The sequence below is a fragment of the Argentina silus genome (genome assembly GCF_951799395.1).
Source record: "Argentina silus genome assembly, chromosome: 3".
In the NCBI taxonomy this organism is placed as follows: Eukaryota; Metazoa; Chordata; class Actinopteri; order Argentiniformes; family Argentinidae; genus Argentina; species Argentina silus.
Window position 1 is genome coordinate 6,689,741 of NC_139657.1, and position 12,516 is coordinate 6,702,256.

At 42.8% G+C, this 12,516-nt stretch overlaps 1 protein-coding gene across 2 annotated transcripts; it reads right to left on the reverse strand.

Annotated features, from left to right (window-relative positions):
- Positions 1-7,620: 7,620 nt before the first annotated feature.
- LOC310802733 (mRNA decay activator protein ZFP36L1) lies at positions 7,621-11,390 on the reverse strand. 2 transcript variants are annotated; one of them, XM_083667268.1, is made up of 2 exons: positions 11,252-11,390; positions 7,621-10,037 (listed from the first exon to the last, which is right to left on the reverse strand). In XM_083667268.1, the coding sequence occupies exons 1-2, from the start codon at positions 11,303-11,305 to the stop codon at positions 8,928-8,930; spliced, it is 1,164 nt and encodes a 387-aa protein (XP_083523394.1). In that variant the 5' UTR covers positions 11,306-11,390; the 3' UTR covers positions 7,621-8,927. The 2 variants fall into 2 exon arrangements, with proteins under 2 accessions (XP_083523394.1, XP_083523393.1); XM_083667267.1 differs by having other exon boundaries at positions 7,621-10,040.
- Between the last annotated feature and the right edge of the window lie 1,126 nt (positions 11,391-12,516).

Here is a 12,516-nt window from a genome sequence, read left to right on the forward strand (position 1 = left end):
TGTGTTATTTTGGTAAACTGTCCCTTCAGATCTCAGCTGAAAAAGCACAGGTAAAAAAAAAAAAGCTAGTAAAAGGGATTGATAAATAATTGGTGTTGAGACTTGTTGACCCAGTCAAGAGATAGAGAAACACCTCATGGCTGCAAGAAAAGTGGCCACAATACTCCCCTACAAAATAGTCTACTGGCTGGCAAAAGATGTACCCTGGTGAATTGACAGTGTCCCCCAAAGTGCAGTCTACAGCTCACAGGGATACCGAACAGTAAATGCTAACTGGAATCATTGGGACAGAAACAGAATTGCAGTGCTGCTGGCACACAGGAATGATTTAGCCAGGGGCATGGCAGGCCCTTATTCAATCAATTGGTTGAATTTCAATAACAAATTAGATTCTTCTTACGCAGACAGCATACTCAGTTTCACACTTTGTTGAGTCACATTTATTATTGCCACACGATAATAATCATGTTTTGCATTATCTCATAGAGCCATTATCTGCAAGTGATTGAATGGGGGCCTAAGTCCAGAACACCAGTGGCATTGACAGAGAGAATGAGAGAGTAAGAAAGAGAGAGAGGGGGGGGGGGGGGGGTGAGCAACAGAGACAAGCAGAGAGAGAGATAGGGGAACGGGAGTAGAAAGAAAGAGAGAGAGAGAGAGGGAGAGAGAGAGAGAGAGATCATTTGAAGTCACTGTTAAAAGACTATTGGCCAAACATTGTGTAGAAATGAAGAACATTTGTTTGTGAGAGGAACAGAACTTTCCCTGGATTCCCCATCACCTATTCATTATCTACAGATTACAATGTACACTTTTGCCCAAACGAGCCAATTACAGGTGAGGAACCTTGCCGCAAATGTTTCTGTCCGAAATCCCTTTTCTGACCAGTCAGTTGGCAGACAACAAAATTGTTCTGTAACAACGCAAATAAGAGAGTATATTCCTTACAAAATGCAAGTGACATGTTCACAAGCCTTAAGTAGTCATAGAACAAGATATGGTCCAAAACTCATAAAAATCATTGTGACAGTCTGCCTCTTGGTCAAACATTAACTTTGTTGAAACAGTTGTGGCAACTTTACATCGTCTTTGGCTCCTCCTGTCTCTATAGGCACAAGGGCACTCCAGGCGGGAGGCCTGAGAACTGTTTGTTTGGCAGACAGCAGGGAAAGTTTTGAAGGAAGTGATTACAGGAAACACAATGCAGCCCAGAAACATCATGTTCCCTCTCACATCCACTCTTCAGAGGCCCAGTGTCAGGCATAGGCAGGGGTGTTGGGGGAACTTACCATGGATAAAGATATTCTAGAATTTGAGTAGTGTGTCCCAGTTGGCAATAAAGAATTAACTAGGGCAAAACCATTGTATTCATTGTGCAGATGAATATTCAGATGAATATGCTTCTTCAGATGTACATATTGTACAGTACTCTCTGGCTGTTTAGTGAAATGTGAGTTTTTGTTCAACCTGAGGGAAAGTCAAGCTTCCAGTTTGTTATTGAGTGCTTCTGTTTGGAACCTCTTATGATGTCACTTCTGTGAATGTCTGTTATTTACACATAATCTCTCACAGTTACGTATCGACCAACTCAAGGGTCACACAGAAATTTGCCACAAAATGGCAATATTATTCAACAGTAATTGAATTTGCTAATGGCTCCATTCCTTAAGAATCACTAAAGATTGTCTTTAGTGATTCTTCTTGTGTTTGTTTTGGTTTGTTTTCCAGGCAGTAGTACAATCGAACATATGGGGACCCACTGATCACATCAGGTCTGAATGTGGTGTTCTATCTGTAGATCTTATGAAGACAAACTACCATTTGTCATTTTGACTGAAAACATGGTATTTGCATATATGGTGAATGACAAAATAATAATCTAAGAAAAAATACATTATAAATTCAAAACTAAAAAAGTAGAAGATAAAAAAGAGAACCAAGATGATTGTCTGGTAGCCTATGCCAATAATGCCAATCATAAGATGAAGACCAATATTATGAACAGTTGCCTGGATACAAAGTGTGTAGCGGGATAGCTAAACATACTGTGCAGACGTTGCATTTCATCTCACTCTTTCAAACACAGTACATTGCGTCGCAAATACCAGTCCAATTGCGCACAGAGCGCTGTCACGACTTGTTGATGGATGTCTGTTATTTTACAGGAGAATTAGCAGAAAGATCTAGATTTACTGTCCAGGTTTGCCTTCACAGCAGATAGTACAGTTGTCTCATCACAACCCCTCCTGTTTAGAAGATCACTGTTTTCCCACCAAACATTATGTCCTAGTTCTCTATTTAGGAGTCCAATCCCCTAGATCCATGGTAGCTCTTGGTGTGAAATAACTCCCTGACATTTTGAAGTTTATACAGTGACACACTCCTGTCCAAACAGAACATCGTTTGCCCAGTGAAGCATTATTGCCAGTGCTAGGGCGGTGAAGACTTACATCACCCTCTTACACAAGCAAGACAGGGAGAAAACCAGGCCAGGCTTTGCAACGACTTTGGCGGTTTCTCTGTTCTATCTCTGGAGAAGTCTCTAAGATACCGTTGTGTGTTATCACTAAATACATTATCACATACTGTCACGGTTATGAGACAAGCTTCTGCCAAAACAAGGAGCATTTAGTACATGTGTCTATTACACAATTGATTCATAACAGTCCAATTGATTCTCGCTATTTAAGGACTATAAGTCCAAGAGCCAATGATAGCCTATTAAGAAGGCCTGTGAGAATTTCTTGTTGTTGCTGAAAAGGGGGTTCCATTCTAAAATGTTAAAATCATGTTTGTACAGACACACATTCAATCGAAACTCATATCCCACCATGCAGTACCATACCTCTAAGCTCTGCCGATGAATTCCCTCAGACGTTACCAAACATCACCCCGATAGCTTAAAGGAACAGACGCAAAGACACCATAGGGCAACTGTGTGTGTTGTTTCTTCACATGTAGCACAATTTAAAACAATAAAGTTGATCTGAAACATGTGTTAGGAATAGATAGGGTAGATAGGTACAGGTCACCATTTAGGCAGATCACTATCGCAAAACACATCCCACGTGTGCATGTGATCTTTGGAACACGTGGGGTCTTTGGCCGGATTTTGTTTTGTATCTTAAGTTTAACATATCATTTGGAGTCCCTTTTTCATGTTATGATTTATTAATTGTCACCTCCTGAACACCATCTGCTAGGGCTGGCTGACCACAGAGTCTCGCTAGAGCTGGCCTTGGACCCCATAAGCAATCCTGCTCTCTCCCCAGGGACATTTACATCCAACACATCCAGTGCATACCTTTACTTCTCACGTGAATCCAGAGCACCCATTCAGCAGACAATTGTGGGCCAGATCTGGACTTGTAATGGCACATATGGCTCAGGTATTATATTGGCCAGACCTTAGTATTTCTTAGGAATTACACCCCCCATCTTTCTTATCAATGGACTGAGCCATGGGTTTGAATAAACATGCACATTAAAAAATATACTGTTATTCTCTGGGTTGTGTTATCAGACATTCGCTCCAAAGAGTACACCCAGTGCTATCCCTCCCTATAGACGTCAAGTACACTTTGAAACACTACACAAAGGGGGAGAGTTCATGGCTGGAAGTGTTTATCCCCTGTTCATGTATAAACAGTGTGGCACACAATGTTCTTATCACCATCCTCCTAAATCTGAACCCCTTTAGAAGAGGGCATGTTTACAAAATCCCCACATGAACGGCAGGTTACTATGAATCAAGAACTATTACTCAACTAGGAGGAAAAACTGATTGTTTTGGGTGTGTGTGTGTGTGTGGGGGCGGGGTTAGAGAGAGTTGAAAACTAACTGACACAACAACGCACATTGCAAAATCCACAGATGTTTTTCTAAGCATTTTAGGGAACATAATTGTGCAATTTTTTCTCTGTCAAAGTACCTAGGGCAATGGGACAAATCCACACACGCAAGCATGAAGGAATCAGAGCCACAAAAACAGAGAGGAAAGCTGAGCTTTCCCTGCGATTCCCGCTCCAATTCCACCATCACCGGAGAGAGATGTTGACTCTGAGAGGCCTGTGGGATATAGAGCTGGCGTGAGAGAGACACAAAGGTGGCCATTCAGAACAGAGTGAGCCCCCACTCTAATAATCTCTTCACACACACACACACACACACACACACACACACATACTGTATACACACACGCATACGCATAACCACACACACACACACACACACACACAACCTACCTAAGCTTCTTCACTAGCTTTTTCTCATAGGAGTCAGCTCCAGTAAAAGCTGGTCATGGATTGAAAATGTATATACTTTCCCAAAACTATATTTCATATATTTGAGTCATATGTTAATCTTCACATTCATGCCTTTTGGATGGATCCAGGGTTAACCTTAAAGGAACATTTCACCGATGGTCACCAGGACTCAATAGCAAGTTATAAGTGGTGTTGTTGTCTACATAGCCAGGAAATCAACTCAGGCAAATAAGCGAGAAAATAGGACCATGAAGTAATATGTCCAAATTATGAAATCTTACAACGTCCATAATGCTTTGCACCTCCTAGCCAGCAACGGAGGCGCGTTTAAGGTAAAATTCACGTGAGTAAACACAAGTGATAGATATATGCATTAGGGTGGTGCTTATGGATGTAAACAAACCAAGCAGTAGTGAATTCAGAAACGGTAAACTCACTCCTCCCTAAAGCACCTTGTCGTTTTCAAAACCATGTGATCACCCCAAAATATGTCACTCAGGGTAAAATCCTCAAACTAGCGTACACCTAGCTTTTGATCTACATAACTTTTTTTTTCCAAAGCCCTGTGTAACCTGTAAGTGCAAATATTGATGTTCAACCACTTTTTGTAATTGTCATATTATAAAACGTAATTCTCATAGCTATTGATATGGAGGAATCCTATTCATCACATTATAAGACGTAATTTAAGGTAAAGGTTTAAACCCCATATTTACTTGATTGGACAGAGAGGGGCACACCTCCCCACTTCCATGAGCTTATTTTGCTAAAGGTTGTTGAATTCTGTGGAAATGCAGTGAATTCTGTGGAAAAGGGCTTTCACCTCTGTTTAAATGGGCCCACTTTCCTAGGAATAATTCCTATATCAGATCAGGCAGCCTATGACACTTTCCATGGAAATCATATTCCTGATTACATTCATTAATTCCTGAGAACAATCACTTATGAGGTATTCAATAGAACAGGAATGACAAAAAAGGACCACTGGGGCGCTTAGTGGTGTAGCACAGTAATGCGCTTACCACATAATTGCAAGGTTCCTGGTTCGATTCTGACCCTCGACCTATCCTGCATGTCACCCCTCCTCTCTCTCACCCATCCTTCCTGTCAACCTCTACTGTCACTATCCCAATAAAGCAAAAATGCCCTAACAAACATATTTAAAAAAGAAAAGAAAAAGGACCACTTAGATAGCAAACCTTTATCCTAAGCGAATTACAGTACAATGAGTTTGTATAATGATCGTATATATGATCCAAACAAGAAGTAAAACCCAGGACCTAACAGTTACTGACCCTGTGCTTTATATCAACGGAGCCACAAGGACCATGGCTTCCTCTTTTGTGAGCCTGTTGTGCGTATCCTTGAGGGGAAGTGAGTAGAGCAGGAAGAGGAAGTGAAACCAAGGCGGTGGGGACTGTAAGCGTCAGGCTGGCGTCGAAAGGGAGGACCATCGACCACCTCAATACTGACCAATCACATGGAATGATGAGGGGAAGTAAAGGGAAAGGCATATATGGCTATCAAGGCGGGCGCGTATGGGAATGGTTCTGGACAGGATGGTGCGATGATACAAATCATGACAATGTTGTACCACAAGGTGAATTCCATTGGTGGGGTGTGGATACTTAAAAAGAGGAAAGAGGAAGTGTAGCACTCTGGAAGAGTGTTTTTGAAAGAGTGTTCTCAAAAACATATTTCGATTATGTTGAGTTGTCAGAACCCCAAAGGAACTTTGTATTATAATTATATATTACATTCTTGATTCTTAGAAATCCCCCTGAATAATCTCTTGCAGTATGCAAACAATCATATGTCAATATGATATGGTTAGAATATACCACATGACACGTTGCGTTGGTAAAAGGATGAACACCGTCCTCTTGAGTTCTCTTTAAGGGCGAGAGGCACAACTGGATGGGTAAACAGTGCAAGTCAGATTCAACATGTCTTTACTGACCTCTGGTGGTAAGATTCTGTATTGTCATGTCATGGGATGGGATATGGACTTGTTGCTTTATAATTCTTGCCAGTCAGACAAAGGTTTTCATGGTAGTCCTCTGACCAAACACATGAACAAATAAACATTTTGCTCCAAAATAAGGAGGAAATGCAAGAGGACAGTGCTTGTTTAAGTGGTCCATGACTTGAAAATAAAGTTTTATTGTTCAAGTCACAAAGGTTTTTGTGCCAACTGGGCTCAATGAGTACAGATAACATGGACAACATGTATCACTGAAAGTAAGCCTAAACACAAAAGACCTCATATTTTCTACCTCTTTTTGCACTAAGACAAAATCAGCAGGATTCACAAGGAGAAGCCCTTTGGTGTGTGTGTGTGTGTGTGTGTCACTGGGAAACTTTCTGTATCCATTCATGTGTTTAAACCTTTTTCTCCTTCTCCCTTTCCCCTCTATAGGATACAGTGTTGAGAAGCATGGGCACATTAACTTCCCTCCCTCCCTCCCAGCCCCCCTCCTCTGCACTCCTCGCCTCCATCCAGCCTTTAAAAGAGATTCCTTTCTATCCAGGACCATATGTTTGACCCGTGGTCCCCGTGAATGCAGCCATCTGCTCCGGCCTCCAGATGATCCGCGGCTGTGTGAGAATGCGGGCCTGCCTTTGTACAAACTCACTGGGCAATGTGGGAGAATCCCCCCCCAGAGCACCACAATGGGAGAACAGTCAGACATTTTTAACCCTTTCCCGGCTACGCCCTCCTCAATGGCAGCCACCCCATCCCATTGTCCCTGTGACAAGGGAATGATGAACTATATCAGTTTCTCATTACAGAACTGCCACACCGTGATGAGGGGTTTGGTTTTCTTATTATTGTTGTTCCAAATCTTTTTGTTGTTGTTGCGGTGACCCATGGATCTCATTTGAGGGCTGGGGGGCAAACTGATCAACATACTAAAGGGGAAACCATTATTGAATATCATTCATAGGACATTGTAAAATGAAAATGATTATGCAGTGGCGACAACTGCCATTATGTAATTCACTGATTTGAATGATTCAGACATGCTATAAGGCACCAATGATTTTCTTAAATTACATTGAGCTACTATTCATTTTCTATTGTCATCTTTAAATAGCAGCCACGCCAATGAGGCAACAGTTGTTTGGTCCAAGCATCAGCTGCCATGTAAAGGCATTCAGCTGTATTGCTATGCAGGGAGTGCAAGCCAAGGGGTGTAAAGATTAAGGATGAAACAAAAGCCACCTTATCTCCATATGAAATCTGATACCTTGAATTGTTGGGAGGGATGCATTACCATACGAGGACCCTTGTGTGAGGAATACGATTACAATTATGTAGGAGGAAAAATAATCATCCAGATACAGATTGTTGTTTAAAAAAAAAAAAAAAAAAGTTTATTTCCAGTACAAAAAAGAAAAGACAAGAAAAAGAAACCAATATATTAAACTTGATACAAACAACTCAAAACGTTATCTATAAATACATTAAAATAAATTAAACAAATTAATTTACTAAAGATTCTCCATTAACACTAAACAAGCCTGAAACATGTCGGTCAAAAAGGCATTTAAATACAATGAAACGCAAAAGCATCCATTTTTCTGAACCAACCACCAAACATCTCAGTAACAAACAAATCTAGTCTCACCTGCCCAAGCACTTAATCTATAAAAGGCTACTATACAATCTACTGAACTAGGCACAATTCTGGTCCAACTCAGAAGAATCTGATTTCAAAGGCGACTTGGTTATAATCATAGCACTTCTCCTTTTACACTTATGTTTCTGCTAATCTTGGAATACATGCAGAATGTCTACCACACAGAAGGAATAGCACTATCTGTGCGTTTTCAGAACTTCTACATTAGCAACTTCAAACACTTGCAGAGATCACAGAAACACATGAGAAAACACTGATAAATTCTCACTCAGCTGCCATGTAAAGTCAAGTTAGGAAACCGATTCATCTTCGATCTAAAATTGAAACATGTTATGGTCCCTCTACAACTTTAACAATGAAATTGCAGTTTAAGAAAAAAGTATATAAACCTGCTAAACAGCTTTACAGGCACTTCAGTCAAAAAAACAAAGTTTTTTTTTTTTTTTTTTTTAAAGGTCCACTTTAAGGCCAGTCGAGAGAACAATTGTGCACAGTTAAGAAAAAGAGCCCTTCTCCAGTTTGTAAAATGATTCAACCAACATTCACATGGGGAAAAGCTTCCATCTTGGAAGAGCGATAGGCCTACACTACTCCTCATCTTTGGCTTTTTTTTTTTTTTATTCTTTTTTTTACATCTAAGATTAATTTATTGCTTCTCAAAACTGTGGTTTACATGACTTACACTTCTTATGACCGGAATTCAGAGAATTTCCATAGCCAATCACACTGTGATTACACCATCTTTGTAAAACATCTTGTAAAACATCAGTGCAGTGCAACTCTGGCACCTGGCCCAACAGTTGACTTGGACCTCGATCTTACACTCAATTGTATAACTTACTCTAGGCTTGAGCTTTACTGAAGATCACCTTAATGTGTCAAGCATCTGCCCTTACAATAAAGTGGGTATACAATAGTATACAATCAAGGTTTCTTAAAAAAAAGTACAAAAGTATTTTCATTGACAAGACACCAGAGTCAGTGAGTGGTTTGGGTGGATGGGTTGAAGAGACCCCACCTAAAGGAAGAAGCTAGTGCCGCTGCAGCCCTCGCTACTGAAACCCTCGTCAGGCACTGAGAGCTGGCTGAAGATGGGCAGCCGCCGGCCGGAAGCGTCGGTACCAGAGGAGTCGGAGCCGCTGAGGCTGCTGGCTGAGCTGCCGCACCCCCCCTCGTGGTCAGACAGGGAGGTGTAGGAAAGGCTCCTGGATCCTAGGGTAGGCCCACTTGGGGGGCTCTGCAGCAGGCCGCAGCCCTCCGAAAACACCCCAGTGCTCTGGCAGGGAGAAGGCACAGGGGACATTCCGCAGAGGGAGCAGCCAGAGTCTGGGGAGGGGAGAAACTGAGGCCGGGGGGAGTCGACCTCAGGGAAGGGATGGCCGAGGAGGTCGGTGAAGTCAGCCGAGGCGGGAGGGGAGACAGAGGGCACACGGAGGAAAGGGTGAGGCAGGGAGGGCCCAAGGGGCGGAGGAGGAGGGGCGGAGGGGAAACCGGCAAAGCTGAAGCTCTGCTTAAGGAGAGGGGGCCGTGGTCGGGTGCGAGATGGCTGCTGGGGGCCGGGACGGCCTGCTGCTGCGCCGGGACCCAGGTCGTCCTCGTTGTTGTGTACAAAGTGGCAGCGGATGCCATAGGGGCAGAAGCCGATGGTGTGGAAAGTGCGACAGGGTTCCGTCTTGTACTTGGGATGTCGGTTCAGGTCTCGAATCTCATCTGGGCCATGGGCAAACTGGCACTTGCCCCCATACTTGCAGATACCGCTCTCGGCAAAGGTGCGGCACATTTCAGTCTTATAGCGCGTGGAGGTGGAGGAGCTGGATATAGGACTACCATTGGGTGGGGTGGCGGGCGACTGTTTAGACTCGGGGGACGCCCAACCCAGGCTGCCTGTGTCATTGGTCTCCACCATGCTAACCGAGCGCTCAGCCCAGAAGGACATCTTGTTCCATCTTGATGGGAGGGAGGCCTCTGCCTGCTGGCCCCAGTTGCTGGAGTTCATGGTTGCACTCTCGGTAGAGTCTGAAGAGAGTGCAGAGCTGGATGCAGACAAGGAACAGGACCTCTGGTAGCCTACAGGTCTCAGTGGTAGTGCTGATGTTTGAGATGGGTCTCTGAGGTCCAGGCTTAGAAGCTGCTGTAGGAGAGACCAAAAGTAAATCAATGTTGCTAACATAAGCCTACAATTTTCCCAAGAGCAGTTAGAGGACTATGGTTGTGTATATCATGATCTGGCCCACTTTCATATAATCTCTTGTTATACAACAATCATTTTAGTCAAAACAAACCTACGCCTACTATGTGTTATACTGGAATGAGTGAGCCGCCAATTCCGAATAACAAATTGCATCCGATAAATACCTTTCAATTGGTCAAACTGATCATGTGCAAAAAACCATGCTTTCTACTAGTTAAGCGATTCGACATTTAATCTCAGTTTTATAAAATACTTCAATGCATCATCTCCTAAACTATAAGACACCATTGGCAGTTGTCATACGAGAAGGTTTTCGGTAAACTACGCTAAATGCATATGCCCAAAACTCGTTTACTTTTGAAGCGCTAACTTGAGGTCCGTAGCTAATCAAGTTGCAAGTTTACTTGTCTAACTTGCTAAATCATAAACCGTTCGGTTAGCCAACGCTTGTGTCCGTTCTGAAAATCTAGCTATTGTGCAATCGATCTACCCCAACTACACTAGCTAGCATGTTTTGAATAGTTCCTGGTGAAAAATCGAACCGCGCAACAAGTTCCAAAATGATGTCAATACAACTACAAGAATGACAATGATGTGTCTACTCAGCTTCAGTTCAGATGTAGCACGGCCCCCATTACATTGATTTGTGAATAAACGCATTGCATTTTTCAATTAATTAACTAATGTGCTGTCAATTAGTTACCTACTCAGTTCCTCATCATTTATCCGATGCAACTGTTTGATTGCATGCGGTTGTAGCTAGCTAGCCAGATATAGGGAATGAACCATAACATTACCACACACACCAACCAATTTGCTAAGTATGCCTAGCTTCCGAGGAGAGGACTCGCGCAAACAGCTGCATGTATCAACTATAAGAACTACTAACTCTGCTATCTGTCGAGTATATTAGCTACCTTTAGACCACAGTCCAATGCAAACTAATCTATTGATTCGTATGTTACAAGTTACATCTCTTGCTTTGTTGAATCAAAAGTGATGATTAGCTTTCAATTGCGGATTGCATGCATGCGAATAACAGACTAGCAAATTAGCTAGCTAGCTACAGCATCCAGACTACACGCTACGGCTAGACACGAGCTGACGTTAGCAAGTTAGCTTCGTTCGTGATGTGATGGGAAGTAAATTACCTTGCACATAACCTCTTCCAAATCAAGAAATTGATTGAGCGCGTATGATGGCATTTTCTTGACCGCTATTCACCCACGATTGCCTACGAGCAACAGAAACTTGCAAACTTGCTAGCTCCAGTTGACAGAGTTTTCAAAGTTTCAGTGCAAACTGCAAACCGTTTGCTGACCCACGTGTGGTTTTAATGCTACACTGTATAGATGGCCACACCCCCGCCCAAACCCTCCTTCTCAACTTTTCTGCATGGCCCTCCCACATGCATGCACAGAGAGATGAGGAGAATATCTCACTACGCTCTTTGCGCGCGCTGGCTCGCGAAATGATCTGTAGTAATATGACTCATTTGACTTGCAGTCACGTATTGACATTAACTGATGCAGCACTTATTCACTTTTTCAGCGATTAAAACTAGCACGCCGCTTACTTGAACATGACAATAATTGACAAATCATATACAGACTACTCTTGCCACTAGGAGCACGGGATGTAAGTTGCTGACGGTGGCGCGTGCTCTGCTGCGTTGACGGGTGATCGAACCTCATTACCATGATAAGATGACAGTTCATGAATGCTAATTCATGGTAAATCATATGAAAATCCAATTTACCTGACAAAATCAACACTCAACAAGGCAAATAGCAACGATAAATGATTTGACAAATTGTGCTAATGGGTTGATAACAGATATTGCACAGACCTTTGGGAATCAAGGATTGCAATAGTTTACCAAGATGTCCAACACTGCAGTTCAAAAGGTTGTATCATGTCTAATTCTGAATCTAATGGCCAATGGTCAAATTAAGTTTCCTCTTTACTTGTGGAGCCACCTGGCCAGTTAGCCTATATTATACTGTACATAATACACACCTTTCCATACATTAACAGTCTCCTCAACATTCACCTAATTAAAACATCTGTCCATAGAGGAAGATCTTGAAGTGAACTGATGTGCTGTGATATCACAATCACTGGCGAGTCATGTCCTCCTGGTCAGATAAAAGAGACTAGGGGGGAACGGGAGAGCTGGCTAGACAAGCCAGCATCCACGAGTAGTCGCTGGGTTAGCCCAGCTCAATACTGTCCCCCTCCCTGGAGCTCAAACAGAGATGAGGGGTCTTGGGGGAGAAAGTCCTTTGATTTCAGAGGATGAAGGTGTTGAAGTTTTCACCCCAAGGCAGAGATACACAGACATAAAAGCCAACTGCCCAAGGTGACAGAGTGCAGGGGGTGAGGTGTTCACACGTTGAGTGTAGCCTGCGCTGGT